The sequence below is a fragment of the Kogia breviceps genome, chromosome 5 (assembly GCF_026419965.1).
Source record: "Kogia breviceps isolate mKogBre1 chromosome 5, mKogBre1 haplotype 1, whole genome shotgun sequence".
NCBI lineage: Eukaryota > Metazoa > Chordata > Mammalia > Artiodactyla > Physeteridae > Kogia > Kogia breviceps.
Window position 1 is genome coordinate 11,699,394 of NC_081314.1, and position 26,924 is coordinate 11,726,317.

At 40.6% G+C, this 26,924-nt stretch overlaps 1 protein-coding gene across 4 annotated transcripts in view; it reads right to left on the reverse strand.

The window, feature by feature from the left end:
• The window catches only part of U2SURP (U2 snRNP associated SURP domain containing), a 63,236-nt gene extending 52,046 nt beyond the window's left edge, over nt 1-11,190 (reverse strand). For 2 of the 4 annotated variants that reach the window (XM_067033617.1, XM_067033616.1), the window contains exons 1-3: nt 10,650-10,721; nt 2,542-2,586; nt 1,056-1,187 (exon numbers count right to left, since the gene is read on the reverse strand). Coding sequence is in view for 2 of the 4 variants with exons in the window: in XM_059063796.2 (XP_058919779.1) it covers nt 1,056-1,187; nt 2,542-2,586; nt 10,650-10,694 (222 nt within the window). In the remaining 2 variants the exon portion in view is untranslated. Of the gene's footprint in view, nt 1-1,055; nt 1,188-2,541; nt 2,587-10,649 lie in introns of all 4 variants that reach the window. The other 2 variants (XM_059063796.2, XM_059063793.2) reach the window with 2 other exon arrangements.
• Between the last annotated feature and the right edge of the window lie 15,734 nt (nt 11,191-26,924).

Below are 26,924 nucleotides of genomic sequence, written 5' to 3' on the forward strand. Positions count from 1 at the left end.
AAGAAAAATAAAGTGTTATTAATATCAATACTGGCTGGTACTGACTGTCCTCTTTATTATACTTTCCAAATTTAACCATGACAAGAAAACATTATTTGAAATTTTAAAAAGACTAAAAGAACACGAGAGTACTCTGCAGATACAGGCAGTGAAGATGCTCCTTCTCTGGGTGCTTGCATCACCCTGGGAACTGCACTGACCAGAGTGAATAGCTCCTGCTACCTTCCCAGGCTGGGACTATGTATAAGCTGAGAACAAGAAGTGTGTTTTAATCATCTGTGTATTTCCAGTGACTGGCCTCTGGCATTTGGTTCAGTAAAGGTTTGGCATAAGGGCAGAACAATAAATCTATTAACCATTTTACATTCAAAACACTCCTTGGGGGCTTCCCTGGTGGCGCAGTGGTTGAGAATCCACCTGACCATGCAGGGGACACGGGTTCGTGCCCCAGTCCGGGAGGATCCCACATGCCGCGGATCGGCTGGGCCCATGAGCCATGGCCGCTAAGCCTGCGCTTCCAGAGCCTGTGCTCCACAATGGGAGAGGCCACAACAGTGAGAGGCCCATGTACCACCAAAAAAAAAAAAAAAAAAACACTCCTTGGTTTTTTAAAATAAAATTAAAATTTTTAAATGAAACATATCTTACATATGAGCTAAAAAACATTTCCTTACATGAGTTTGAATTTATTGTTAACCCAAATAGAATAACGAATGCTATTTTCAAATAGTACAAGATGAAACAACAAGTACAAAACCAAGATATTCAACTACCAAATTCAATCAAGGGCAGATCAAAATCATTATCTATCCTTTCTTATCTTTTTTTTTTTTTGCAGTACGCGGGCCTCTCACTGTTGTGGGCTCTCCCGTTGCGGAGCACAGGCTCCTGACGCGCAGGCTCAGCGGCCATGGCTCACGGGCCCAGCCGCTCCGCGGCACGTGGGATCTTCCCGGACCGGTGCACGAACCCGCGTCCGCTGCATCGGCAGGCGGACTCTCAACCACTGAGCCACCAGGGAAGCCCTATCCTTTCTTATCTTTATCAATACTTACTCTTGAGAGATTCTGATGAGGAGAGTCACAAACGTTTTCACGGGTACTTTCATTCCTATAATTATGTTTTCTTGGGCTCTTAGGTCGTGTCCGACTTGGCATATCACTATCTGAGGGTCCAGATGCATCCATCTTCAAGAAAAGGAAAATGAGTTTTTAAAAATCATATATGTAGTACTGAAACTAGAATCAACCCAAATGTTCAAATATTGACAAACTTTACACTATCAAAATATTTCACTAATTACCCCTTAATCCCATCCCTTAATACCACCGATTTCATCAGAAAAGTTGTTAAGTACAGAAAGTTTTCAATAATTCTAACTTGCACTTGAAAGATCAAATTTTATAACACTAACAAATAGTTGTTTTCCTTAAAAGAACAGGTTAGTTTCCTTCATTTTCAAGAAAATATCTGCCAAACACCCAAGTCTGACAAAACACAGTTTGTCTGTCAGTTGTACCTTCAAGTAAAAATGGCATTCCATGAAAGAAGGAGCCAGTTTTATTTCACAACTTAAACAATCCCACAAGTATTATACTTTTCCTCAAGACAAATACCACACTTTGCCAAGCAGAAGCGCCTTATATGTGCCTCCCCATTTCATCACTCAGAACGTTAAAAACACCCATACACAAGGACAAGATTTAATATTAATAATTTTTACTGCTTCATCAAGAGCATTCTTAAGTGAAACTAGCATATTTTTACTGTGTCTGGTGGGGAAGAACACAATGACTACTAGCACATTTTGGTGACACTGCCTTGATTCATGCTAAGGTGCCAACAGTTTACCTATCAATTGCTTTTGCACCATTAGTGCAAATGTCAACACAGTGATGGCAAATGATGTCTTAGTGTTATTACAAAATAGTTCTGAATTCAGCCACCCTGAAAAATTCTCAGCAACCCCAGTGGTCTGAAGACCACACTTTTAGCACTGCTATAATAACACATGTAAAAGAAAGTTTATCGCAGTATTATTCAAAATGTCAAAAAGCTTGAAACAAAACGTCTATGCCCCAACAGAGAAATAGCTTAATAAATAATTGCACCTCCCCCGTGGAACATTAAGATGCCATTAGAAAGACTAGATTAGAGCTGTATCTGTTGACTTGCAGGGATTTGCAACAGGTGTACTGTGCACTGTGAAAAGAAATGTGTATAACGCAAAACTTGTTAAAAAAAATGTGTAAGCACACACACCTATGTATGTACAAAATTTTACAAGCACAGTAAAAAAAAATAAAAAGGAAATATACACACTTGGTTTCTAACATGGTTTGAGGGGCCAACTTACGTGAATAAAAGAACACAAAAAAAGAACACAGAACATCTAGCAAAAAAGGTTAAAGAAAATATGCACATACAATGCAATCATATTTATTTATCAAGTAAAATCATAAGGGACATATCAAGTAGGGATATATACAATAAGAAATTAAATTTTAAGGAAAAAAGACAATGATTGCCTTTTATACTCACATGGGCATCTGAAGATCCAGATGAATGAACATCTGATGATCTGGTCTGCAAGCATTAAAAATAAAAGCCAACATGTAAATAATCAGAAAATGTATTATGCTAACAAAACAAGTATTTCTCGTGTTACACAAACAATCTTTCCAAACTTGTAGCAATTTCTTCTCAGCTAATAAAACCAAACAAAGGCAATCTCTGACTTACAAAAAAAAATTGTGATCCAAAATAAATGTGTCAGTCAAGTTCAGTCTTCAAATAATGGCACTTTCCAATAAGGTCAAGTGTTAAAGTTTCACCTGATTTTGTTTTAATTGATCTACATTTCAGATTACATATGGCATATAATAATTTATTTGATTTTTCACTGTGCAGCTAAGAATGAAGAAGCCAAGCTATAACACTATTAACTAAATAAATAATATGTGGTATCTTTCTGAAATTTTAATTGGAGGCCCAGAATTTAACTCTGGCACTGAGCTGTTTTTATTTTTCAAGGTATTGGGTAGTGAGATTTTACTTATTTTATAAATATTTAAGTATTAAAAGTGAAATCAAGAATCTTGAGATCACAAGTACCTCACCGATCCTAGCTCCCAGTTCTAAATTTCAAATGTAATGCACAAGGCAATATATTCATTTATAAGAAAAAATTGAAGATTTGTATGATGTAGAAAAAAGCCAGTAAGATTCCTATGGGTCCACACAGTACTGCTTTACTTATCTTGTTGAAACATAAGGCTAAGAACAGCTGATCATTTTCATACTGAATCAATTTATTCCTCTGAACTCCATACTGGACCCTAGGCAAAATCAGCCCAAGACAACCAAGCACTGAGCCACCAGCCATCTCCATTCTTTCTACCCATCTTTTTTCTGTCCCCAACTTTTATTGTGTCCCTCCTATTTCACTTTCTTCTCCCTGCTAACCTTTCCTAAAAGGCAAGATAGCATGAAAGAAATTTTTTTATATTTAAATTTAACCCTGTGAAACCTACTTTGAACCAGTTTGAAATGCACCCATTTGCAGACACTTAAAATAATACAAGAGAATAAATAACTCCTCTTAAAAAAGAAAAAAAAAGTTCCGTCAAGAGACTGAGTGAATTGAGGAGAAAAAAAAATTCAACTGCCTTCTAATATACCAGTGTTAGCCTGCTAGGTAACAAAAATAACACAGTAATCATAATAGTGAGGAAAAACATAAAACACCTAGAAACCAACTAAAGAAATATGTACCACCGTGTGAAGAAAATACAAACTTCACAGGAAGGTTGTTATTCAAGTCAACTTTTGAAAAGATTCATCACATTCCTAGATGGGAAAACTCATTATTAAGACAAAGTCAACTACACCTAAATTTATTTATGCATTTAATGCAATTTCATTCCACAGCTCAAAATCCTAAAGGGAAGGGAAGTCTGTGTAAGGGGACAAGGGGGGTTGCCAAAAATAATTCTGAAGTTCACCCAGAAGAATAAGCACGAAAGAGCAGGTAAGAAAGTGCTAGGCTTTCTTTAATCTATGCCACCACATCCAAATCATCATTTCTAGGATTTAAAAATAACAGCATGGCTTAGGATGATGCATCAGCTGATTTCAATTAACCTAAGATGGTCATATTTACTGCAAACCAAACATTTTCCACTGACACACAGCTATAGCTACACAGCATCAGAATGAAATTTTAGACTTGAGAACAGTTAAAGAGATGCAAATAGTAGTGAATAAAAATTTTAAAGGAATAACCAACTTTTAAAGCTAATGGTCCAGGTAAACAGGAAATGTAACACTACTTCTGAAGCCAAGTCTCCCTCTCTACTTAACCTGGAACTGCACTGTTATTTGTCCTGGGCTTGGGTTTTACGTTTTTAGTGAAGAACAGTAAGTTAGTGATGCTTAAAGATCTTCTGAAGTCCACAGCACAATTCCTCATCCAAATGAAAAGACCCAAAAGCAAGAAATGAAAAGGCAAAATAAGGGAGATTTTAGGCAATAAAGAAGCAGACACAAGAAAAACATCTCAGGTTTGAGAAAGCAGATATAGTACAGATGTGGGGAAAAACAGCAAGGAAAAAAAAAAAGGATCATTCTGATGGCTGCTGAGGAGATAGAGGTAAAGCCAACTAAACGTTACCATAAAACTTATTTTCCAGCTGCTCCTACTTCAATTGAAAAACCGCCACACCTGAGTTTTCAAGTTAGCAACCTACCCACAGCAACATTCCTCCAATACCTCCACTCTGCCTAGTCTGCTCTCCATTCCCATCTGCCTCCTTGCTCCTCACATCCTCTAAAGCATCAACTTACATTTCCACAAGTTTAACAATCACTCCCATAGGAAGCATATCAACACTTTTATTGTGCTGAGATGACTCCCAATTCCTTATCTTCAACCTTGGTGCCTCTCCTGGGTTCCAATCTGTTCTTAAACAACTTCCTGGACATCTTCACCTGAATACCTGCAAGTTCCTCACATCCTATATAAATAAAATATAGTTTCTTCCCAAATTAGCTTCTCCTGTTGACCTTCTTACTTCTGACACCGAAAGGTAACTCCCAATCAGTCATAATATGGAAGTAGTAAAATATTAAGAGCACAGACTCTGGAATCAGACTTCCTGGTTTTAGCACTTACCAGCTTTGTAACCCTTGGGCCTAGTTCCTTCATCTGTAATGCTGAATAGCACCTGCCTTATAGGATTGTTGTGAGGACAAAGACAGGTGAAGCACTTAGAACAGTGTTTGGTACATAAAAGTGCTCAATGAGTGTTAGCCAGCAGCACAATACCAGGGTCATCCTTGACTACTTCCCTATCCCCCATAACCAACTGAGTCAAATTCTGTTCACCCCACCTCTACTGAAACTAACTCTTCTCTGGGGACCCTTTTTACTAAAGACACTATTGTGGTTCAGATTTCCCTTTATTCAACCCATTTACTGGGCAACCACTTACTGGTACTGTGCCTTACATCAGAGATATAAATGTCCTTAGGAGGTAATAAATAAGAGAGAGGAGTAAAACAGTGTGGCTATACCACCAGAGCACAGAGGGCAAGCAAATCTTAATGGGAGTGGGGACAACGTCAGAAAAGCTTCCCAAAGAGTATCTGAGGTGAGATTTTTGAAACAATCTTTAATATTTATCAGCAGCACTACAAAAATCTTCAGACTAATCCTCCTCACTCCCAAATTCTTCCTAAACTATGTCTCCAGAGGAGCTTTCTTAAAGGACTTTCCTGCCTTGAATCTTCCATGGCTCTCTAATTTTATTCCATAGGTTTTTAAGCCGCCACAATTTAGCTCAAACTTATCCTTCCGTCTCAGAAACTTTTATCCCTATGCAAATGTCCTATATACACTGGCTAAACAAGAACATGTATCAATCCATTTGCCAGTGATTTATTTTCTGTACCTCACCCATCTCTTTTTTATACCTCTATGTCTGCCCTTCAAAACTCTGTTCATTGTTCAAAAGACTCAAACTCCTCTATTCCTGAAGCCTCCCCACCCCACCCTCCAATCAACCAGCTGTCATTTCTTTCCCTAAAGTTTTAGACGCTTCTGATGGCTCCGCTTTGAACTATCATGTGTTGACTCTTTCTCCATAGACAGAATGTTCTCCAAAACTGATTATAATCTAATTTTTTCTTCCTCAGAGTCAAACAAAATCTGGCAAGGGACGGAGCCTCAATAAACCTGCTGACGTCCCCAGTTGGAACAAGTACCTACACAACAAAACTGCACTCCTCACTATCAACATACTAAGCTGTCCACTCACCAACAAGTAACAGCTACCTAGCTGAATACCACTTTCCAAGACAAACCAGACTACCTCTCAAAAAAATTCATCAAATCTATTGAGTTAAATAATAAACCTGAAATTATCCTTAAAATTACATCCAAAACACTACCAACACATGAAAAGTTGTAAGTACATTTTGAATGATCTGTAGTTAATCTAAAATGAGGTAAGCCTGGTGAAAAAAATTAACTGCTCAAGGAAAAGACATCTAACAGTACCAAATAGCCTCAAGTGCTATCGGCAAATGCATCTTACTTTAAAAAAAAAATTATTTCAGCAAATTATCTAGCATGTGGCCAATCTGCAATAAACTGTTAAAGCTACTTAACAGTATAAGAGGCAGATTATTTGTAATATTAATATTTTTGAGTTTAATATCCTGTAGGAAGTTTTGGGCTCTTTTTTCTTTGTTTTTCAAAAATGATGCTCTTTGTAAAAAGGGATAGAGAGGCAGGAGTCTTCAACTTGTATACCAAATGAGCCCTCCTCTCATTTGCCTTACTGGCAAATGAGTATCTTTTTGTCAATTTATCATACTTTCCAGGAAAAAAAAAGCTTCAGGAATAAAAACTAGAAGAAAATTAAAAATAGACTTTCAGAAAACAAGTAATTCAATCCAATAAGACAGAAAATTTTTTAAACCATATTAATAGTCATATTCAAGCACCAGTGCTACAAATACTCGAATTTCTAAAAGACACCAATCAACAAAACAAAAGTTCCTAATTCCTCTCTCCACCTCAAAACACAGCCTTCCACCCAGAAAACTAACCACCTTATATTTTAAGATAAGACCTTTATCTTATCTTACAACCATATCATAATAAAGATTCAGTTTAAACTAAAACTGGTGAGCAACAGAGCCTAATTTTTCAAGGTTCGTGTTTTGTTTGGAGTTTTTGATCATATTTAATTCTTACATACCTTCAGGTACCACCAAAAATATGTACACAAGCAGTAATATATACCTAAGGATGATAAGCCTTGAATGGATCCTCATTATATCAACACATATTTCATACAACTGAAATACTTTTTTTCATCAGCAGTCAATTAAAATAGTTCCCACACCAATTTAGCACTGGGTGTCCAAGGAAGCCAGCTATTTCCTACTTAGCTCATTTACCTCTCTAACCCAATTTCTGACACTATGGCAAAAAATAAGCACTGTCACAGAGTGAAATAACAGGGCACACAATTCCATTATATTGGTAGTACTACCAGCACAGGAGCTGCAGAGGGAACGAGAATACCACATTCTCTTCATATCCTCGCGGTGCTGAGCAAACAACTCTTACAATCAAAATAAATTAATTTTTATAAATTAAATTCTAATTTTATATATTAAATTTAACATTTTTCTAAGAAAACAATTATAGGCTCTTTGCCTCTCCTCCCAAAATCAAAGCTACAACATGGTACCCCTCTCCCCCAAAGCATCATTTTAGTCTGGTGATACAAGAATAAATGCACAGGAAATTTTTAGCTAATTCCTAAAACATTTACTGAATTTCTATATTTGTCAGGCTTTAAAATAAAAAGTACAGCAAAATTACACAGAAAATAAAGGGTCTCTTCATTAGGGACAACTACACATAAAGGTTAAATCATTTGACTATACAAACTTAAAATGTAATTTTTAAAGCTAAGAGAAACTGTAGAGGTTATCTAATTTAATCTCTTTATTTTGTAATTAAGACACATCAAATAATTTTGCCATTGTCAAGAGCAAAAATCCCTATTATACATTTTATTTGGTAAATTAACTCAATACCTTAAATTACCTCAATTAACTCCATTTTTTTTTACTGAGGTATAAATGACATACAACACTGTATTAGTTTTGGGTATACAACATAATGATTCAGTATTTGTATACACTGCAGAAAGATCATCACAATAAGTCTAGTTAATAGCCGTGACCAAACATAATTAGAGTTTTTTCTTCTTGTGATGAGAACTTTTAAGATCTACCCTCTTCTTAGCTTTCAAATATGCAATACAGTATTATTAAGTATAGTCACCATGCTGTACATTACATCCTCTTGTACATTTTTAAATTGACATTTTCCTCAGGATCTAGAAATATGATTAACAAGCATCCCTACCCATAGCAATGGGAATTTAACTACCAAAGGGTAAGAATGAACAGGAAACTAAAGAATTTTTTACTCCATCTATATGGTAGAATATGTCACTCATCTGCACTCCCCAGAGGAAGAAATCAAAACAGAAATCAAAGGCCAGAAATTCCAAACACTGTCATATTAACCAAAATGATCTTATACTCTCACCAATAAAGTCTGGACTTGTGTTGGAAATAGAAAGCAGTAACCTGAGCAGTCATTATAACTGATAACAGATTCTAAATCTCAGGATTAGAATTTAGCCTGACATTTTGAAAAGTAAGTACTTTTTACTTCCTCTAAGAACAAAGGGGAGAGGAAAGGAACTAAGTTTTTTTATGTACTTTATATTCACTCATTTAATCCTTACATCAACCCTGCAGAAAAGGGACGATGTCCATATTACAAACAGGGAAATTGAGGCTGAAAAGTTTAAGCAATATGCCTTGATATCGCAAATATAATTTATTACCAAGTCAGAATTTGAATCCAAACACCTTTTGTTTGTTATCAAAATCCATAATCTCTCCACTACATCATGCACCCTCCTGAGATATTTTACAGACATCGATAGGAAATCTCTTAACAGCATCAACTGATTATAATCTAAAGCAATATAAACTAAAAAGATTATTGGAAGATCCAACAACTTACAGGGAACAGCCACGCAGTCACAACCGTGAGAAGTACTATTAGAGAAGGAGGCCTGAACATGTATATACATTAATATGTTTTCAATGTAGTCAAAGCCTCAAACAGAAGATACTTAAAATATTACTTTGAGTAGAAACAAAAATAGTGAGGCTTGTGCGTGAATTTTATGGATGCACTAGCTTTAGTAATAGTTCCCTAATAGTAAGCAGGGCTGTTTTTGTCAGAGTCCGCTGAGGAAGTGGGCAGTCATGTACCCAACTACGCCCCTCCTCACCAAGGAGAAATGTACTGGGGAGGAGAGAAACAAACAAGGAGTAAACGCAGGTTGTAAAGCAGCCAAGACTGGCCCTCTACCACAGTTTCTACATAACTAAAGGATTTCTGGTAAATCCATTACTAATTACGAACTAATTATAAACATCATTCACCAAATGGCATCAAGACTATGATTTAATAGAAACTGAGAAAGCAGGTGTATAATAGCTTACGTTTCCCAGAACTGTACACACAAGACTAGCCCCGTCTACCGTAAACATAACTTCCTCATAACCTACTATCATACACACTCTTTAAGATGTAAGTCCTTAGAACCTTTAAGTATTACACTTCTTGCATCAGCATCAAAAAGCTTAACAACTACTTCGGGCACTATTACTTTTAATATCGTGTTGGAGGTGAAAAACGATTAAATGACCCGTCCAGGATGGCAACTTAGGACCTGATGCTAATCACAACCTAACTAACGCTAAACCACTTCTACAGCTCAGTGCACTCACAATACGTGCACGGGGTTCCCTGTAAACTCAAAAGCAATTTACTAATCTTAGGTGGCTTCCAAGTCTATTATAAAGTTTTCCTTTCAGAAGAAGCGGAAGACCACGAGTCCTCGAAACAAGCCCTCCAAAGAAGGGCTCATTTTACACTTCCTCTTATGTGAGCTAAGACCACGTGTAGAGCGTAGCATTAACCTTGGCGAGGCATCACCGCAAAGGAGAACGGCACTTCCCACCCCGCTTCCTTCCACTATTGGTCCTCCCCTCACAATTTGTGGCCCTAGAGATTTATTCCCTGGAGGACGTGAAGGAAATTGAGCGAGGCCGGAAGCGTGCGAGATCCAAACCCTAAGAGCCGAGGAAACAGAGGCAGACACTTAAGCACCGGGAAGCGATTCCCGCCTCTCCCAGGCTCTGTCCCGCGGCCTCAGAGCTCAATAAGCTGAAATACAGGGGCGCGTTTTCCCGACTTCAGGCCTCAGTCTAAATCACTGATTTCACTCCAGTGCTAAGCGGGAGCCGAACTACTCACGCCACCCGCCCTGGGCCCTCCAGTCTCGAGCCGAATCCAGGCTGGGACTAAGGGGAGATACCAGGCCTCTCAACCTGCGCACCACGGTGCGTCTGCGCCTGGCCTACCGTCGCGACCAGAACGCGGACCCCTACCCCAATTTCCTCCCTCTGGCCAGAAGCGTCTGTAGTCCCCAGACGACAGTGATACACTCACTGACTTACGAAGTCCTCTAAGAAATTACCTTTGAACTGGCCTTCTGAGAGCCGCCTGGCGTTTTGTCCGCCATCTTGAGCTTTGCCCCTCCTTCGGCAGCGGCAGCAGCACGGGCGAGTCGAGCGCCGAAAGACTGGATCTCAGCGGAGCCCGCCTGAGGCGCGTGCAAGACAGAATAGTCGATTGCCGACTTGCCGAAATTCAAGATGAGCTTCGCCACGTGACTTCGGTGTTGGTCATTTCCCGGGCCCGCCCATTCCGCTGAATATTTGGGGGCGTCTCTGTGGCGTATCGCGTTATTGGGCCCGAGAATTTAAAGAATCTTGTTGTCGTGGCTTTCACGGCCGGTCGATAGTTCAGTCTTTTTCCAGCACCAACCCTTGGTAGGTGCGAGCCAGTTGCACTTGCTGGGCGAGGAGGAAAAGTCTTAAAGAAGAAATGCGTCGTCAGCTGGGGAGGAGCCTTTACTTAAACTCAGAAAATAAATCTGGAGCCGACCGGGGTCCGGCGCTCCGTGGACAGAGATGGCGTTCGCGCCACCTCTGTCGCTCACACCCTAGTGGGAAAGGCAAACTTGCAGTCTGTTCAAGTTAATTTAAAATAGAGTGGTGTCCGGAAGCGGAGGAGGGAAGCTTTTGACCCAACCTGAAAATCCGGCAGTGGGGTTATCGGATAGGTCAAAATGGGTACATGCAGAGAGAGGGTGAATGAAAGAAAAATTATAAACAGATAGTATTCTAAATCTAGCATCCCTGTAAGTTGTGTGTCATTTAAGAATTACATTTGAACGGTTTTTTCATTTTTAATCACATAAATGGAGGGGAGCACCATAAACCTTTCTGTACTTAGCTTTTTGGTTTTGGGCTTTTTAAATTCTTAATAGGATCTATAGTCAAAGAAGGAAAGCTTGCTTGAGGTCATTCCTGAGCCAAACCAGGCAAGGAAAATGGAAAGGGCATTCCAGGCAGAGGGAAATAAAAGCCTGGTGGCATGAATCAGGACAGCCCTGTGGTGCAGTCACATTAAGCAGTCCCGTTTTATTAGACCAGGTTTGAGGGATCGACGTGGCTGGAGAAGTGGATGGAAGCAAGCTCACACAGGGCCAGAAAGTAACAAGAAATGGTCAGAAAGTAACAAGTGCTATACTTGAAATGGAATGATGCTTTACAATCTCCAGTCCTGCTGAATTTATTTTCGAGCCCAGCTTTTTTCCCTTCTGGGCTTCTCCCCCGCCCAAGCCTAATTGAAGGCTAATCTATTTCTTTTCATACTCTTATTGAAGATATCCCTTCCTCCAGGAAGACTTACAAGCCTCCCTCCACTACCTCCCTCCCCTACCAGGCCTAAGAAAGAGACTCTGCTTCAGTTACCATAGGAACCTGTTTTGCACTCAAGATGCTCATCACACCAGATCTTCATTGTCTGTTTACAATCTAGGATTAGAAAATGAAATCATCAGCTGAGATGAAGGGAGAATTGTGGGCTTGGCCCATGCCTGGTCATGTTCTGGCAATGCTGCAGGCTGAGTTTGTCACTGTAAAGTGAATATATATGTACTTTTCATTTAAATCCCTAAAGTCCTACTTCACATAAAAATCATTTTTATTAAATGTTTACTCCTAAAGACTGAACATAAAGGAACATAGACTTCTTCTCTCTCTTCTTTTTCATACAGTAAAGCCCCAAAGGAAGTCAAATATTACCTGACTAGAAATGGTACATAGGCATTTATTAAGGCCTAATCAAGTACACTCTTAAAATCTCACAATCACGATTAAGAGCAGAGTTCCCCTCAATAGGTACATGTAAGTTGTGGCCCTGTTACTCAAGCCACAAATCAAGGAGGATGAAAGGGCATGAATAGGAATATGAATGGAAGTTTACAGAGCCTGAAATTTTTAATTAGATTCACAATTATTATCGCCAAGTGACTACACATGAAGAGTAAGAAAATCATACAATTTACTGCAATTAGTATTACTTTTTTACAATCACACTGAACCCATACCATTCTTCTCTTCCTGGCGTGTTGGTTCTCTAGTCCTACACCTGTCATCTGTTTTCAAGGGTTCTCCCCAAAGCTACATTTGACCGAGATTACAAAGTAGTGCCAGATGCAGTCCACGGAGGTGTTTTGTTTGGCTCAAGCAGGGAGGGTTTTTTTCTTTGAATTTTGAGCATTTTTTAATTGGGAGACTTGACTTTTTTCTACTTAGGATTTCCAGTTTTTCTTGAAAAATGGGCAAGTCTGGGAACAATCTGGTGGAGGTGAGCCACAGGGAGCTCTTGGGAAGGGGGTCTTGGGTTCACCAGGGCTTTACCACACACGGTGGACAAGTGCCCCACACAGGCCTGCTTGTAGGCCTATGAGTTATCTACTTCTCATGTACAATGTAAGTCTCAGCAGGGGTAATGATCAAAATATTTAACAATCAGTCCCCCAGCACCAAGGAGAACTGACTTACTCTGGACAGAAAGTGCAGTGCCTAGGGCCCATTTACTTTTAGGGGCCTCCCAAAATGTTTTAATCTCTTTTAAAATAAGGCGGGGGGAGGGAAAGATGGAATGGAGAGGCTGAAACAATAGCAGCATTTCACAGTACACGCAGTGAAAGGTAGAGACCTTAAAAATGATTGACGCAAGGCTAACATCTCCTCTATTTTGCCAGTGAACTGCTCCTACTTGGTAGCACTTTCTTTCTAGAGAATTTTTAAGCAGCTCTCCCTGCTCTTTAGGCTTCAGGATATTAGGTTGGTGAAAGGACAATCCCATCCATTTGTTCATTTGGCAGTTATTGAATTTCTAGCATGTGCCAGGCTCTGCAGAAAGAAGATAAAAGGGAGGAAGGGAGAGCTAAAAATCCGACTTAGCTTATCTGCTGAGAGATCCTAGCCGCTTCTAGGAATAGTGAGGTAACAGCCTCCAAGGAGGGTGTGGTCTGTGTGGACTGGAAGATTCTTTCTGATTAACCTGATCGCCTGCTCCACCCCACAATGCTAGCCTGACAAGTAAAATTTCAGTGGCAATAACAGCTTCTCCCTTTTCTCCCCCGCCCCAGCCAAAAAAAATGTACTTATTGATGATATATAGAATTCCTTTGACAATAGTAATTAGCAGTGGAATTTTTTTAAACTACAATGCCCGGGATGTAGGGAGGTAAGAGGTACATAAAAACAGTATCAGAAAGCATATAGCCCCAGAATGGTCTGGTGACATGTTGGAGATAATAAAAATTGCTATTTTAGCTTTGATCCTGGGGAGATTGCCCTCACAGTGTAGCAATTATTGTATCAACAATATAGTAAAACCTAGGATGGTCCAGATAGGGTACTGTGGAAATGGGTGTTCCTAAGTTTGTGTGAGTGCGTATGTGTGTGTGACGGAGGAGGACTGAAGGTGCCCAGGGCACGTCACGACAACAAGGAGAGGGCAGCATCTCCTGGGGAGAACTCCCTTGCCATGGCCTGGCAGTCCAAAGGTGGGCTTGGCTTGGACCACCAGGTAATGTCAAGGCTAGGTGGAGAATGAAGTTATGGAGAGAAAATAAAACAAGACTCTTTCTCTGATCAATGTCATTTGGTTGCCAGTGACAGAAGCCCAGCTGCAGTGGTCATAAGCACATAAGGCTCTCTCTTCACAGTGCTATCATGGTAAGTCTTTCTTTTAAGGAACATGGCATACTTTTCTTCTTTTCCAAGTTTTGTTCTGTTTCCTTTGTATTGACTTTGCACATTTCTTGTTACCCTAATTCTTAGTTTTTTAATTTTTTCTGTTACTGCAAATAGGATGTTTTTCCATTATTTGCATGTGTCCTAGGTAATTTTATATGTTGATTACTATGCATGCATGTTGTATGTACCACTTTGCTGAATTCTTTTAGTATTTGTATAGTTTGTCACATTTTCTTTTGGACTTTCATTTCATTGGCAAATAACTATGAGTTTACCTCCTCTCGTCCCACTTTTTTTTTTCCTATCTTTTGTGTAATAACATTAGCCAGTGCATCCAAAATAACAATAAGCAAGAATGGTACTAATGGATATCCCTGTCTTGTTCCTGACTTTGATGAGAATGCTTTTAGTGTTCTTACAAGGATGAGGCTGACTTTGGGGTTGTAAGTTGAATTATTAATTAATATATATTAATTATATATTAATTTTTTAGCCAAGCATGGAACTGAAAATACAGAATTTTTAGTTCTCATAGAAAACTTGGGGACCCTGAGGATATGCCAAAGACTGCCAATGGCTAGACAACCCTATGACAGAAACACTATTACAGGCTTGTGTTAAGAAGCCCCAGGACACCTCCATGACTTAGGAAAATAAAGGAACAGAGCAGAAATGTCCTGCTCTGTGCACCAGGGTGAATGGGCAGTGCGGTGAGCAGATTAGAGGGAGGACGGGTAGAAATCTGTATTAACTTCCTGTTGCTGCCAGAAGAATTACCTCAAAGTTAGCAGCTTATAGCAACACAAACGTATTATCTTATAGTTCTGTAGGTCAGAAGTGTAAAATGTGCCAACAGGCCTGTGTTCATTTTGGAGGCTCTAGAGGAGAATCCATTTCCTTACCTTTTCCAGCCTCTAGAGTTCACCTACACTCCCTGGCTTGTGGCCCCTTCTCCCTCCTCAGAGCCAATAGCATAGCATCATCTCTCTTCTCTGACCTCTGTTTCAAACTTCTCTCCAAGTCTGCCACCTCCCTCTTTTAAGGTCCTTCATGATTACATTGGGTCCTCCACAGCAATCCAGGATAATTTCCCATCTCAAAAACCTTAACTTCAATCACGTCGACAAAGCCCCTTTGCTGTGTAAATTAACGTATCTGCAGTTTCTGGGGATCAGGATGTGGACATCTTTGGAGGGCTATTATTCAGTCTACCACAGGATCTAAAATGAACTTTCTTCATCTTAGAAGAAAGCTGGCAGGCACAGCTTTGATCTGACCAGAAAACTAGCATGGGAATGGTCCTAATAAATACAGTCTTCTCAAAGCAACTGAGCTCTGAAATTGCTATTGAAGAATTAAAGGGGTAGAAGGTATGGTTCCAGTGAAATGGCATGAGACAGATCCCTGTTGTCAGAGGACTTAACAGGGCATAAAGGAGACAGATGTGTCACAACAAGTATAATAAGATTGAAATTTTAGTCCGATTTGTTTACTGCTGTGTCTGCAGTGCCTGAAACAGAGTAAGCGCCATGCAGGCACTCAATGACTATTTGCTAATGAATGAAATCCACAGCAGAGGTGGTTTTTTGGGAACACAGAAGACTGGTGCTGCATAAGAGGAGTCAGGGAAGGCCTCGTCAAATAATCTGTAGAACTTTTGGGGGTATCTGTTCTGCTCTTAAGAGGTCACCTCTGGGGCTAACTCCCAGGAGTTACTAGAGGCTCTCAGAAAGCAGGATGGAGACCTTAGCACAATGTAACCTCATTTTAAGAAAATGCAAATCTTGCTAATTTTAAACAGACTGAAAAGTCTCCCTTCCTGTGCAAATTTTGAAATAATACAAATCTCCTCTCATCCTCAATTTAAAAAACCCTTTTCGAGAATTGTGTCATTTCGGGAGTTCCCTGGTGGTCCAGTGGTTAGGACTCAGCACGTCCGCCGCGGAAGCCCAGGTTCAATCCCTGTCGCGGAACTGAGATCTCACAAGCCACGCAGAGTGGCCCAAAGGAAAAAGAAGAAAAAAGAATTGTGTGATTTCTACAGACAGGCTCAACGGACTACAAACATCATTTACTATTTTGCCACGTGGTAGCACTGCTGCAGCTGGTGAATAAAAACACCCACCATCCTTTGTAGATCTTGTGAACACACACACAACCTCTGTGATTGGTCCTGGTGCTCTTGTCAATTAAAAATCTTCCTAGTGTCCTGTCATTGTCAACCAAGCTTTCATTGAGCAGTTGTGCTAGCTCCAGTGCAGAAAAAAAAAAAAAAAAAGGTGCTAACAAAATAGGGGAAGTTAAATACGATAAAACGATGGTATACTGTGTTGTCCATTGAGGAGGGAAGAGTTCACAAAATCTTAGAGCTAACAAACATATTATAGATGACATTAGAGGTAATATCTTTTCAGTCTGGCTTGCTCTGTTTCTTGAGGAGGCCAGGGACAGGGCTGAATCCCAGAACTTCTTACTGTGCCTGGCACCCATAAGCAAACAATAAACGTTTGTTGAATAAATAATAAATGAACGTGGAAGACAGCTACCTTGTAGCTCCCAAACATACATCCTCTCACCCTACACAGAGACTAACAAAAAGTTCCTGAAACCAAATTCCAAAGTCACAGCCGTGAGTTTCTGAATAGTCCAGCTCAGATCAGCTGCTCATTGTTGGTCTAATCAGCCGCTCCCAGGGAAACAGGGCCACATAGTACAAATGGCTCCCAGAGGCTTACAGTGTGATCGAATGAAGATTTCATGTTGGGTGTGGGGTTGAGGGGCCAAAACTAACTGTAGAGTGTATGAGTAATAGGTCTCGGGCACATATACAATTTGTTTTTCAAACGTTTGGAGATGCTGCTGTGACTGCTAGGATACAATTTGTTTTCTTGTGGTAAAATACACATAACATACAATTTGCCATTTTAAGGGTGCAGCGTAGTGGCATTAAATCCATTCACACTGTTGTGCAAACTCTCACCACCATCCATCTCCAGAATTTTTTCATCTTCCCCAACTGAAACTCTGTACCCATTCAACACTAACTTCCCATCTCCCCTCACCCCCACCCCGGCACCAGGAAACCACCATTCTATTTCCCGTCTCTATAAATTTGACTACTCTGTATATCTCATACAAGTAAAATCAAACAGTCTTGGTTCCTTTGTGACTGGCTTATTTCACTTAGTATAATGTGTCGTATAATGTAGCTATGATGTAGCACATGTCAGAATTTCCTTCCTTTTTAAGGCTGCATAATATTCCACTGTATGTCTATAGCACAATTTGTTTAGCTGTTTATCCATCGATAAACATTTAGGTTGCTTCCAGCTTTGGGCTGTTGTGAATAATGCTGCTATGGACACTGTCAGAGCATTCTTGAATTCACGACAGCTCTTTGTCATTTATACGTACCAGCAATCAGTGGTCTTAAAAGTATACCTACTATTGAGCTTCCCTGGTGGCGCAGCGGTTGAGAGTCCGCCTGCCGATGCAGAGGACGCGGGTTCGTGCCCCGGTCCGGGAAGATCCCACGTGCCGCGGAGCGGCTGGGCCCGTGAGCCATGGCCGCTGCGCCTGCGCGTCCAGAGCTTGTGCTCCGCAACGGGAGAAGTCACGGCAGGGAGAGGCCCGCGTACCGCAAAAAAAAAAGTATACCTACTATCAAGTGGGGACCAGCAGAAAAACTGTCAGTGTGGGTGCCCTCATGCTTGACATCTTTTTGAACCTTAGAATAGGAGTGTGTTCAGAGTAGAAGGATCAGTGTGGTGGTGCATCTGGAAATCAACTCCTGGGAACAAGGAATGATACAAAATAAAGTCATTGGCCTGGAGGAGAGCAGACTGAAAGACGCTATGGGAGCTAAGGAACAAAGGCTTTTTCCTTGTTGCTCCCTAAGACAGATGAGGAAGCACTGGATGGAGGCACAAAACAACAAATTTCTGATTTCAACTCAATGTACAAAATACTTGTGTGTGTGTGTGTGTGTGTGTGTGTGTGTGTGTGTGTGTGTGTGTGGTACGCGGGCCTCTCACTGTTGTGGCCTCTCCCGTTATGGAGCACGGCTCAGCGGCCATGGCTCACGGGCCCAGCCGCTCCACGGCACGTGGGATATTCCCGGACCGGGGCACGAACCCGTGGTCCCCTTCATCGGCAGGCGGATTCTCAATCACTGAGCCACCAGGGATGCCCACAAAATACTTTTTAACCTCTAGAACTGTTTACCAATGGAACAATCTACCTTAATGAAATAAGTACTTCTCTATAAAAATACACAGACAGAAGCTGATTGTAGAAAGGGTTCCAGAATTTGGAAGGCAATTGGAGGAGAGCTATATCTGGGTTCTAAGACTTCTTCTACCCCAACATTCCCTGGCTTTCAAATGCTTGAAACATCCGTAGAGAAGACAAAACCAGCCAAAGCTGTAAAGTTTCCAAAGTAAATAATTAGTCATTATAAACTTGATTCGATATTCATGAGTGCCAAGTCCACAGATGCAGCTGGAATCTGAGAAGCTAATTGTTGAGTGCTGTTAGGGACCCACACAAACCTCAGAGAGGGAAGCATTATCTAAGATTATAGTGACGAGAGCCAGAAATGATCAACAGGTACACTGTGACCTCTACTCAAGAGTCCTTGCTCTTGTTTGTATATTACACTAGGAAAATACCCTGGTAAATCCAAATCAAAGTAAACAAATAGTGTTCCACTTTTAGTTACTAAAAATTAATGACTCCAATTTGTCTCACTTATTAGACTTTGGTTTCTAGTTTTTCTCCTGCAATTTCTCTTTTCTCTTTTCATTAAAACTTGTGGCAAAAAAATGCCTCAAGAAGCTGTGGAGAAGTAGACAATTCTTCTGCTTTGGGGTTTGGATGGCCATTTGGCCATAGTTACTAAAATGTGAAGTGAACATACTCTTTGACCCAGCAATTCCACTTGTAGGAATGAATCTTCCTCCTGGATGCTTTCTCACTCCAGTAAAGAATATGTGCAGCAAAACATCAAAAATGCCCCGACCGTCCATCACTAAGGGACTGTTTCATAAGTTCTAGCACATCCATAGAATGTTCAATGTGATGCAAGGCCAAAATGCTATGCCAAGAAGATCTTTATACACTGACCTGGAAATTGCTCCAAGATACATTGCTACATGACAAAAGCAAGGTAGGAAACTTCATGCTTAAAAAAAAGCCATCAATAGATAGAAATATGTACACATGTGAGCCAAGCAGCTTCTAAGACGACCTCCAATGCTCTCCAACCCCTGGTAACCATGCCCTGTGTAATGCCCTCCCCTTGAGTATGGGTTCAACCTAGTGACGTGCTTCTAATGAACAGAATACAGCAAGGGTGAGAGGATGTCACTTCTGAGATTCGGTTAAAAAAAACTTTGGCTTCTTGTCTTCCTTGACTTTTCTAGCTCTTCTCAACTGTTGGCTCAGATGAAGTCAGCTGCCATGCTCTGAGGGGCCCAGTGGAGAGGCCCACAGGGCATGAAGCTGAGGGAGGCCTCAGGCCAAAAACCAGTGAAGAAATGAGGCCATCAGCCCAACAACCTGTGAGGAACTAAATCCTGCCAACAAGGCCTTGAGCGAACTTGACAGCAAATGTTCTGGGGTGGAGCTATGAGGTGACTGCATTCCCAGCCGACAGCTTGATGACATCCTTGTGACAGACCTTGTGTCTCAGGGCCCAGCTAGGCCACTGGACTCCTGATCACAGAAAATGTGAGATAATAAACGTTTGTTGTTTTAAGCCACTATGTTTTGGTGTAAATTGTTACACAGCAGTAGATAACTAATACAAAATGCTTGTTTGTTATGCATATATACAGTTCTTTAAACACTGGCCTCTGTGCTCACCATCAGGAAAGGAATTGTAAGATTCTGGGGATCAGAGGCAGGAGGAAACTTACTTTTTAATATAGACCCGTTGGTCTATTTCAGTCTATTGTTTATTCAACAAATGAGCAAAGAGACAAATAATAACATTTTTAATATCCTCCAATAAACAATCATTCCAAAGACCCATTTCTAAAATTCTCATATGAACGTTTTTTCTATGTCGACATACATTAGCTAACTCACAAAGAAGCGTTTTCATACTTTAACTTGAGCACGTATCACATCACTTCACACAGAAAAAGAGACTCTTTCCTTTCACTTCTTTGGAGGAACAGGAAAATGCCTTCTTTTCAGCCCCATTCTCCGTGGCCTGATACTCTTGTGCTCCAGCCACACCAAGCGTTCCAGCTCCGCCTCGGGCGCCTGTTTCTGTCTCCATCTCTTAACGCACACCTCCTCTCAATTTGCAATACTGTTCCTCCCAGGCCTCCCCCCGGATAATTCCCATGCACAACGCCCAACTCAAGGCCCTTCCTCTGACACTTTAGCCCACTCCTGCCCCAACCATCCTCAGGCCCTTACCTGATAATCCAGCAATTCTGTTCCTGGATATGCATCCCAGATAAGTGGGTCTCTCAATCCTTTGGGCTACCCTGTACTTTACACTTAGTCCCAGGCGGGTCTTCACCCAACGTCATGTCATTCTTCTGTCTTCCCTACTAGACAGTAAGCTCCTTGGACATGAGAGGAGATGGGATAGAAGGCAGGCATATGGGAACTGTGGTACGATATGCCCTGTTCACTCCCCCACTCCCTACCTTGAGCAGGGGCAAGTGCATGTGGTTAACCCATACAGAGGTCACGTTCTTGACTTAAATTCACAAGAGATATTTAAGGACTTATACTTACAGCACCTTAGGAAGCACGTACAGGATAGCTTTAGTTGCAACTGACAGGAGCCTCATCACTTGTGTGACTTACACTGTAAGGAAATTTTATTATTCCACTCATCAAGAAGTTCAGAGGCAAGACTGTCCCAGGACTTGTTAATTTAGCAGCTCAGTCTCATCAAAGACCCAGGTTCTTTCCATCACTCCACTCTGCCACCTTCAGTGGGTCAACCTGCTCCTCAGGCTAATTTCCCTCACAGTCACAAAATGGCTACCACAGCTCCCAACATCACACCAGAGGGAAAAGTGTTCCTTTCTTCCTGAAAGATTGTATATCTTTTTTTTTTTAAGAAAAATTCTTCCTAGAAGCCCCTCTATCAGACTTTCTCTTCATGTCTTATTTGCCAGAAATGGGTTGATGCTCATGCCTAAACCAACTGATGGCAAGGGGGGTAGAAGAATCGTGATTGGCTTATATGCAGCACCTGGTTGACTAGGGTGTGCATTCTCTGAATAAAAAAAATTTTTTTTTTCTTGGCTGCCCTGTGCCTTGCAGAATCTTAGTTCCCCGATCAGGGATCGAACCCAGGCCCGGGCAGTAAAAGCACCAAGTCCTAGCCACTGGACTGCCAGGGAATTCACGATCTGAATAAAATCTGAGTTCTGCTGAAAAGGAAGAGAGTGGGTAATAACAACACTGTCTCCTAAATTGTGAGGACCTAGGTTTCTGACATTTTTTTAAACTATTGAGCTAAATTGCATATACTCTAGTTAGAAAACACTACATCACTCCCAAGACCTGGAGCTTTACTTTTAAAATTATCACGTAAGTGACCTAAATCTAGCTCAGAATATGGATTTTTAAAACTTTGAGCATTGGTAGTACTGAGTGAAAAAAAAAATGAGGCAATTAAACCTAGAACCATGCCAGTGTTTGCCAAGAGACTGAGATGATGAATTTTTTTCCCTTTCCCAATTGGTCAGGACTCTTCATTGAGCTTAAAGATCAACCAGACCAGGAGCTGACAAGCTGGGCATGTTGTAGAAAGGAAAACACAGGCTCTCAAGCCAGATTGACTTAGTTTAAATTCTAGCTCCACCATTTAAGAGTATACATGAACTTTGGGCAATGAAATTAAATTTTCTGGGCCTCTGTTTCCTTATGTGTAAAATACAGATAATAATACTAACCTAGATCATCACAGTCATGGTAATAAAGTCACCTCCAAAAGTTAAAAAAATTAAAAATAAAAAAATAATACTGACCTTGCAGCTTTCTGAGAGAATTAAGTGAGAATCTAGAGTGAAAGCACATGGCTGGGACTTCCCTGGTGGTGCAATGGTTAAGAATCCGCCTGCCAATGCAGGGGACACAGGTTCGATCCCTGTTCCCAGAAGATCCCACATGCCACAGAGCAACTAAGCCTGGGTGCCACAACTACTGAGCCTGCACTCTAGAGCCCGCGAGCCACAATTACTGAGCCCACGTGCCATAACTACTGAAGCCTGCGCACCAAAAGCCCATGCTCCAACGAAGAGTAGCCCCTGCTCACAGCAACTAGAGAAAGCCCCTGCACAGCAGTGAAGACCCAATGCAGCCAAAAATAATACAAACAAATAAATTTCTTAAAAAAAAGAAAGCACATGGCTGAATGCCTAGAACATAAGAATAAAATATCAAACCTCCTGCCATTGTAAAAACAAAAGAGAAAAAACAAACAAAAACAGTGTTATAATAGCACAAGACTGAAAGATTGGCCAGTGGACTAGAAGAGCTAACATCGTGCCATTTGCACATGAGAATTTAATACACAACAAAGGTGTCACCACAGCTCAATGGGGGAAAGAAGGCATTGCTCAACAGCTCAACAGATGGTGTTGGGAGAACTGACTCATTATGAAGAAAAAGAAAATCCAGTTTGGTACATGGGGCCAGGGTGGAAAATGCCCTTTTCACGTCTCAAACTAGCAGAGTGGTTTCAAGATGAATGAAGGTTCTAATTATCTGAGGCAGAACTCTAAAATTAATGGGGGAAATTGTAGTAGGATGTCTTTGTGACCCTAGGAGTTAAGAAGCACTTCTTAAACAAACCTTGAGAAACAGGCAGAGAAAGACAAATGCTCTATGATATCACCTATATGTGGAATCTAAAAAATACAACAAGCTGGTAAATATAACAAAACAGAAACAGACTCAGATATAGAGAACATACTAGTGGTTACCAGTGGGTGGGGAGAGGCAATATAGCGGTAAGGGATTAAGAGGGACAAACTATTATATATAAAATAAGCTACAAGTATATATTGTATAATGCAGAGAATATAGCCAATATTTTATAATAACTATAAATGGACTATAACCTTTAAAAATTGTGAATCACTATACTGTAACACCTGTAACTTATATAATATTGTACATCAACTATACTTCAATTTTAAAAATTTACAAACACAAACCATAAGGCAAAAACTTGAGGCATTTGATTACATAAAAATTAAGGAGTTTTATTAAACAAAGGCCATCACGGATAAAAAATAATAGATGACAGAATAGTGGAAGGTATTTATAGTGTCTAAAAATGGAAAAGGATTATTATGTCTAATATACAAGAACAAAAAATCATCAAGAGAAAGCAACTTCATAAGAAAAAGGGGCAAAGAATATGAACAGGCAATTTAAGAAGAGAAAGCCCAAAGTCCACCAGGCACATGCAGAAATATTCGATTTTATTAGTATACTTCTAAAAATCCAAATTAAATAAAATATTATTTATACCTATAAGATGGGTAAAAATAAGAAAGCCAGATCATGCCAAGTGTTGGTGGGGGTGTGAGATATGTCGGGGGGGAAATATCACTTATCTATTGCTGCATAGCACAACACCCAAAGCTTAGTAGCTTAAAACAACAAACAGTTTATTTAGCTCACAATTCTCTGGGTTTGCAATCTGGACTGGGCTCTGCCAGGCAGTCTACTCTCTGGTCCCACTACTCTCCACTCACTCCCATGTCTGGGGCCTCAGCCAAAGTGTCTGGGGCACCTGGATCCTCTCTCCGCATGGTCACTCATCCTCCAGCAGGCTAGCCTGGGCTTGTTCACATGATGGTGGAAGGGTCCCAGCTCAGCAATAGGAGTTGCAAGAACTCTCAAGGCCCAAACTCAGAACTCAAATAATGTATTTTCTGCCATGTTCTACAGTTCAAAGTAAGTCACAAGTCAAATCAGATTCAAAGGGAAGAGAAATCGTTTCCACCTTTTTTTTTTTTGCGGCACGCGGGCCCCTCACTGTTGTGACCTCTCCCATTGCGGAGCACAGGCTCCGGACACGCAGCCTCAGCGGCCATGGCTCACGGGCCCAGCCGCTCCGCGGCATGTGGGATCTTCCCGGACCGGGGCACGAACCCGTGTCTCCTGCATCGGCAGGCGGACTCCCAACCACTGCGCCACCAGGGAAGCCCAGTTTCCACCTTTTGATGAGAATTTGTGAACACGTTTTTGGCCCTCTGCTATAGGAGGTACAGATTAGTTCATCCATTCTGGAAAACAGTCTGGTACTATAGTCAAATTAAACATATTCATATTCTATGGCACAGCATTTCCATCCCTCAGTATATATCCCAAAGACATTTTCACTCAGATTCATTAAGGGACAGCATTATCTGTGGTAGCAGGGAGTTAGAGACGATTGCTTATCCTTCTCTTGGCCAGTGGATTGTTAAAATGGTAGATATACATCATGGAATATTATGCAACAGTTAAAAACAATGGATGAAAAGTACACACAGCAATATAAATAGATCTCAGAGGCATCTGCTGAAGCAAAAGAAAAGCAACAGGATGAGAGATATACTGTAGTACCACTCAATTAAAAATACATGTACACAAAACAATTATATATATTTTGTAAGAAACATACACACAGATACACATTAAACACATAATAATAGTTGCCTTTGGGGGAAGGCTTAAAGGGAAGCAGATAAGGGAAGAGGAGATAATAAGTAAACTATTGAATAAATCAGTCAGTCACAAGAGTAACCCTACCCAGACAACAATGACAATTCACCTTGAAATGAGAAGTATGATTATTTGAAACCTTTGAATCTGAGATCCAGGATGAAAAAGATAGACATTACCTCCTTCATCTTTTCCCTTCCTTCCTGTACTGGTGTTCCTTTCTGCCACTAAAGAATTGTCAACTTCAGAAAAGGCAAGAGCCAAGAGAAAGGAAGGGCTAGCCCAGGGACCAAGTCTATGTAAGGGCCTCTTTCACAGGTGGTAAATCGAGAAAACTTGGCATGTTAATATCCTGTGCGTTTTTGCCAGAGTAAAGGAATTGGAACTGGGTGTTCTTCCTTGAAAAGAAGTCCACATCTATTCTGTTTTCCTTCCACTGACACGAGTGGAATTGTCAGCCACCTCCATCAAGACAGCCCCCATTCACCCCACTCTGAGCTGAACTTTCCATCCTGTTGGACAAAGCTGCTCTCAGAAGACCACATCCCATCACGCCTCAGGTTTCCAGCCTTCTTCAAAGAGACCCTGGTTTACCATCACCAGACCCAAGGAAACTTTGCAAACAAGGGCTTTGACCATCAAGTCACCCTCTATGACACACTTTCTGAAAAAATTCTATGACTTTTGTTCTTAGATCACTTACTAAAAGCAGGCATGCTTTCATGAACCAATTCCAATGGCTACTTACTTTATCATGCATCCTTTGTTTCCTTCCTGGGCAAATTAGAGTTCGTTTTCTGCTTCCAATCCAATTAAGTTATCTTTCTAACTAAATCTAAACTTTGGAAAGCCACCTTTGATCTGTGTGTTTGGCTCCAGAGGGATGGAGGGTAAAGCAAGTGAAGTATGTTTTGATTGTTTTCTTCCTTAGCTACTATTTGTTTCTGATTTAAGAAAGGTACCTACTGCTGTGGGCTGAATATCCGTGTCCCCCCAAAGTTCACATGTTAAAATCCTAACCTTCAATGTGACGGCTATGGAGGTGGAACCTTTGGAAGGTGATTAGTTAGGCCATGAGGGTAGAGCCCTCACGAATGGAGTTAGTGCCCTCATAAAAGAGACCCCAGAGAGCTCTCCCGTCCCTTCCACCATGTGAGGACACAGTGAAGAGACGCTTGTTTGTGAACTAGGAAGCAAGTCTTCCCTAGATACCAAATGTGCTGGTGCCTTGATCTTGGACTTCCCAGCCTACAGAACTATGAGAAATAAACATTTGTTGTTTAAACCACTCAGTCTATGGTGCTTTTGTTGCAGCAGCCTGAATAGACTGAGACAGTTACTATGTTTACGTTTCTCATAGCTTGTCTTTCACTTTAGAACTGAGTTTTCACTCATATTTTTAAAACATTCTTTTTTTATTAATTTATTTTTTATTGAAGTATAGTTGATATACAATGTTGTGTTAATTTCTGCTGTACAGCAAAGTGACTCAGTTATACATATATACATTTTTTTTCATATTCGTTACCATTATGGTTTATCCCAGGATACTGAATATAGTTCCCTGTGCTATACAGTAGGACCTTGTTGTTTATCCTTTCTATATGTAATACTTTGCATCTACTGACCCCAAACTCCCAGTCCATCCCTCCCCTTAGCAACCACAAGTCTGTTCTCTATGTCTGTGAGTCTGTTTCTGTTTCACAGATAGGTTCATCTGTGCCTTATTTTAGATTCCACATATAAGTGATATCATATGGTATGTATTTGTCTTTCTCTTTCTGACTTACTTCACTTAGTATGATGATCTCTAGTTGCATCCATGTTGCTGCAAATGGCATTATTTTGTTCTTTTTTTATGGCTGAGTCGTATTCCATTGTATTACATTTAGGTACCACATCTTCTTTATCAGTCCATCTGTCGATGGACTTTTAGC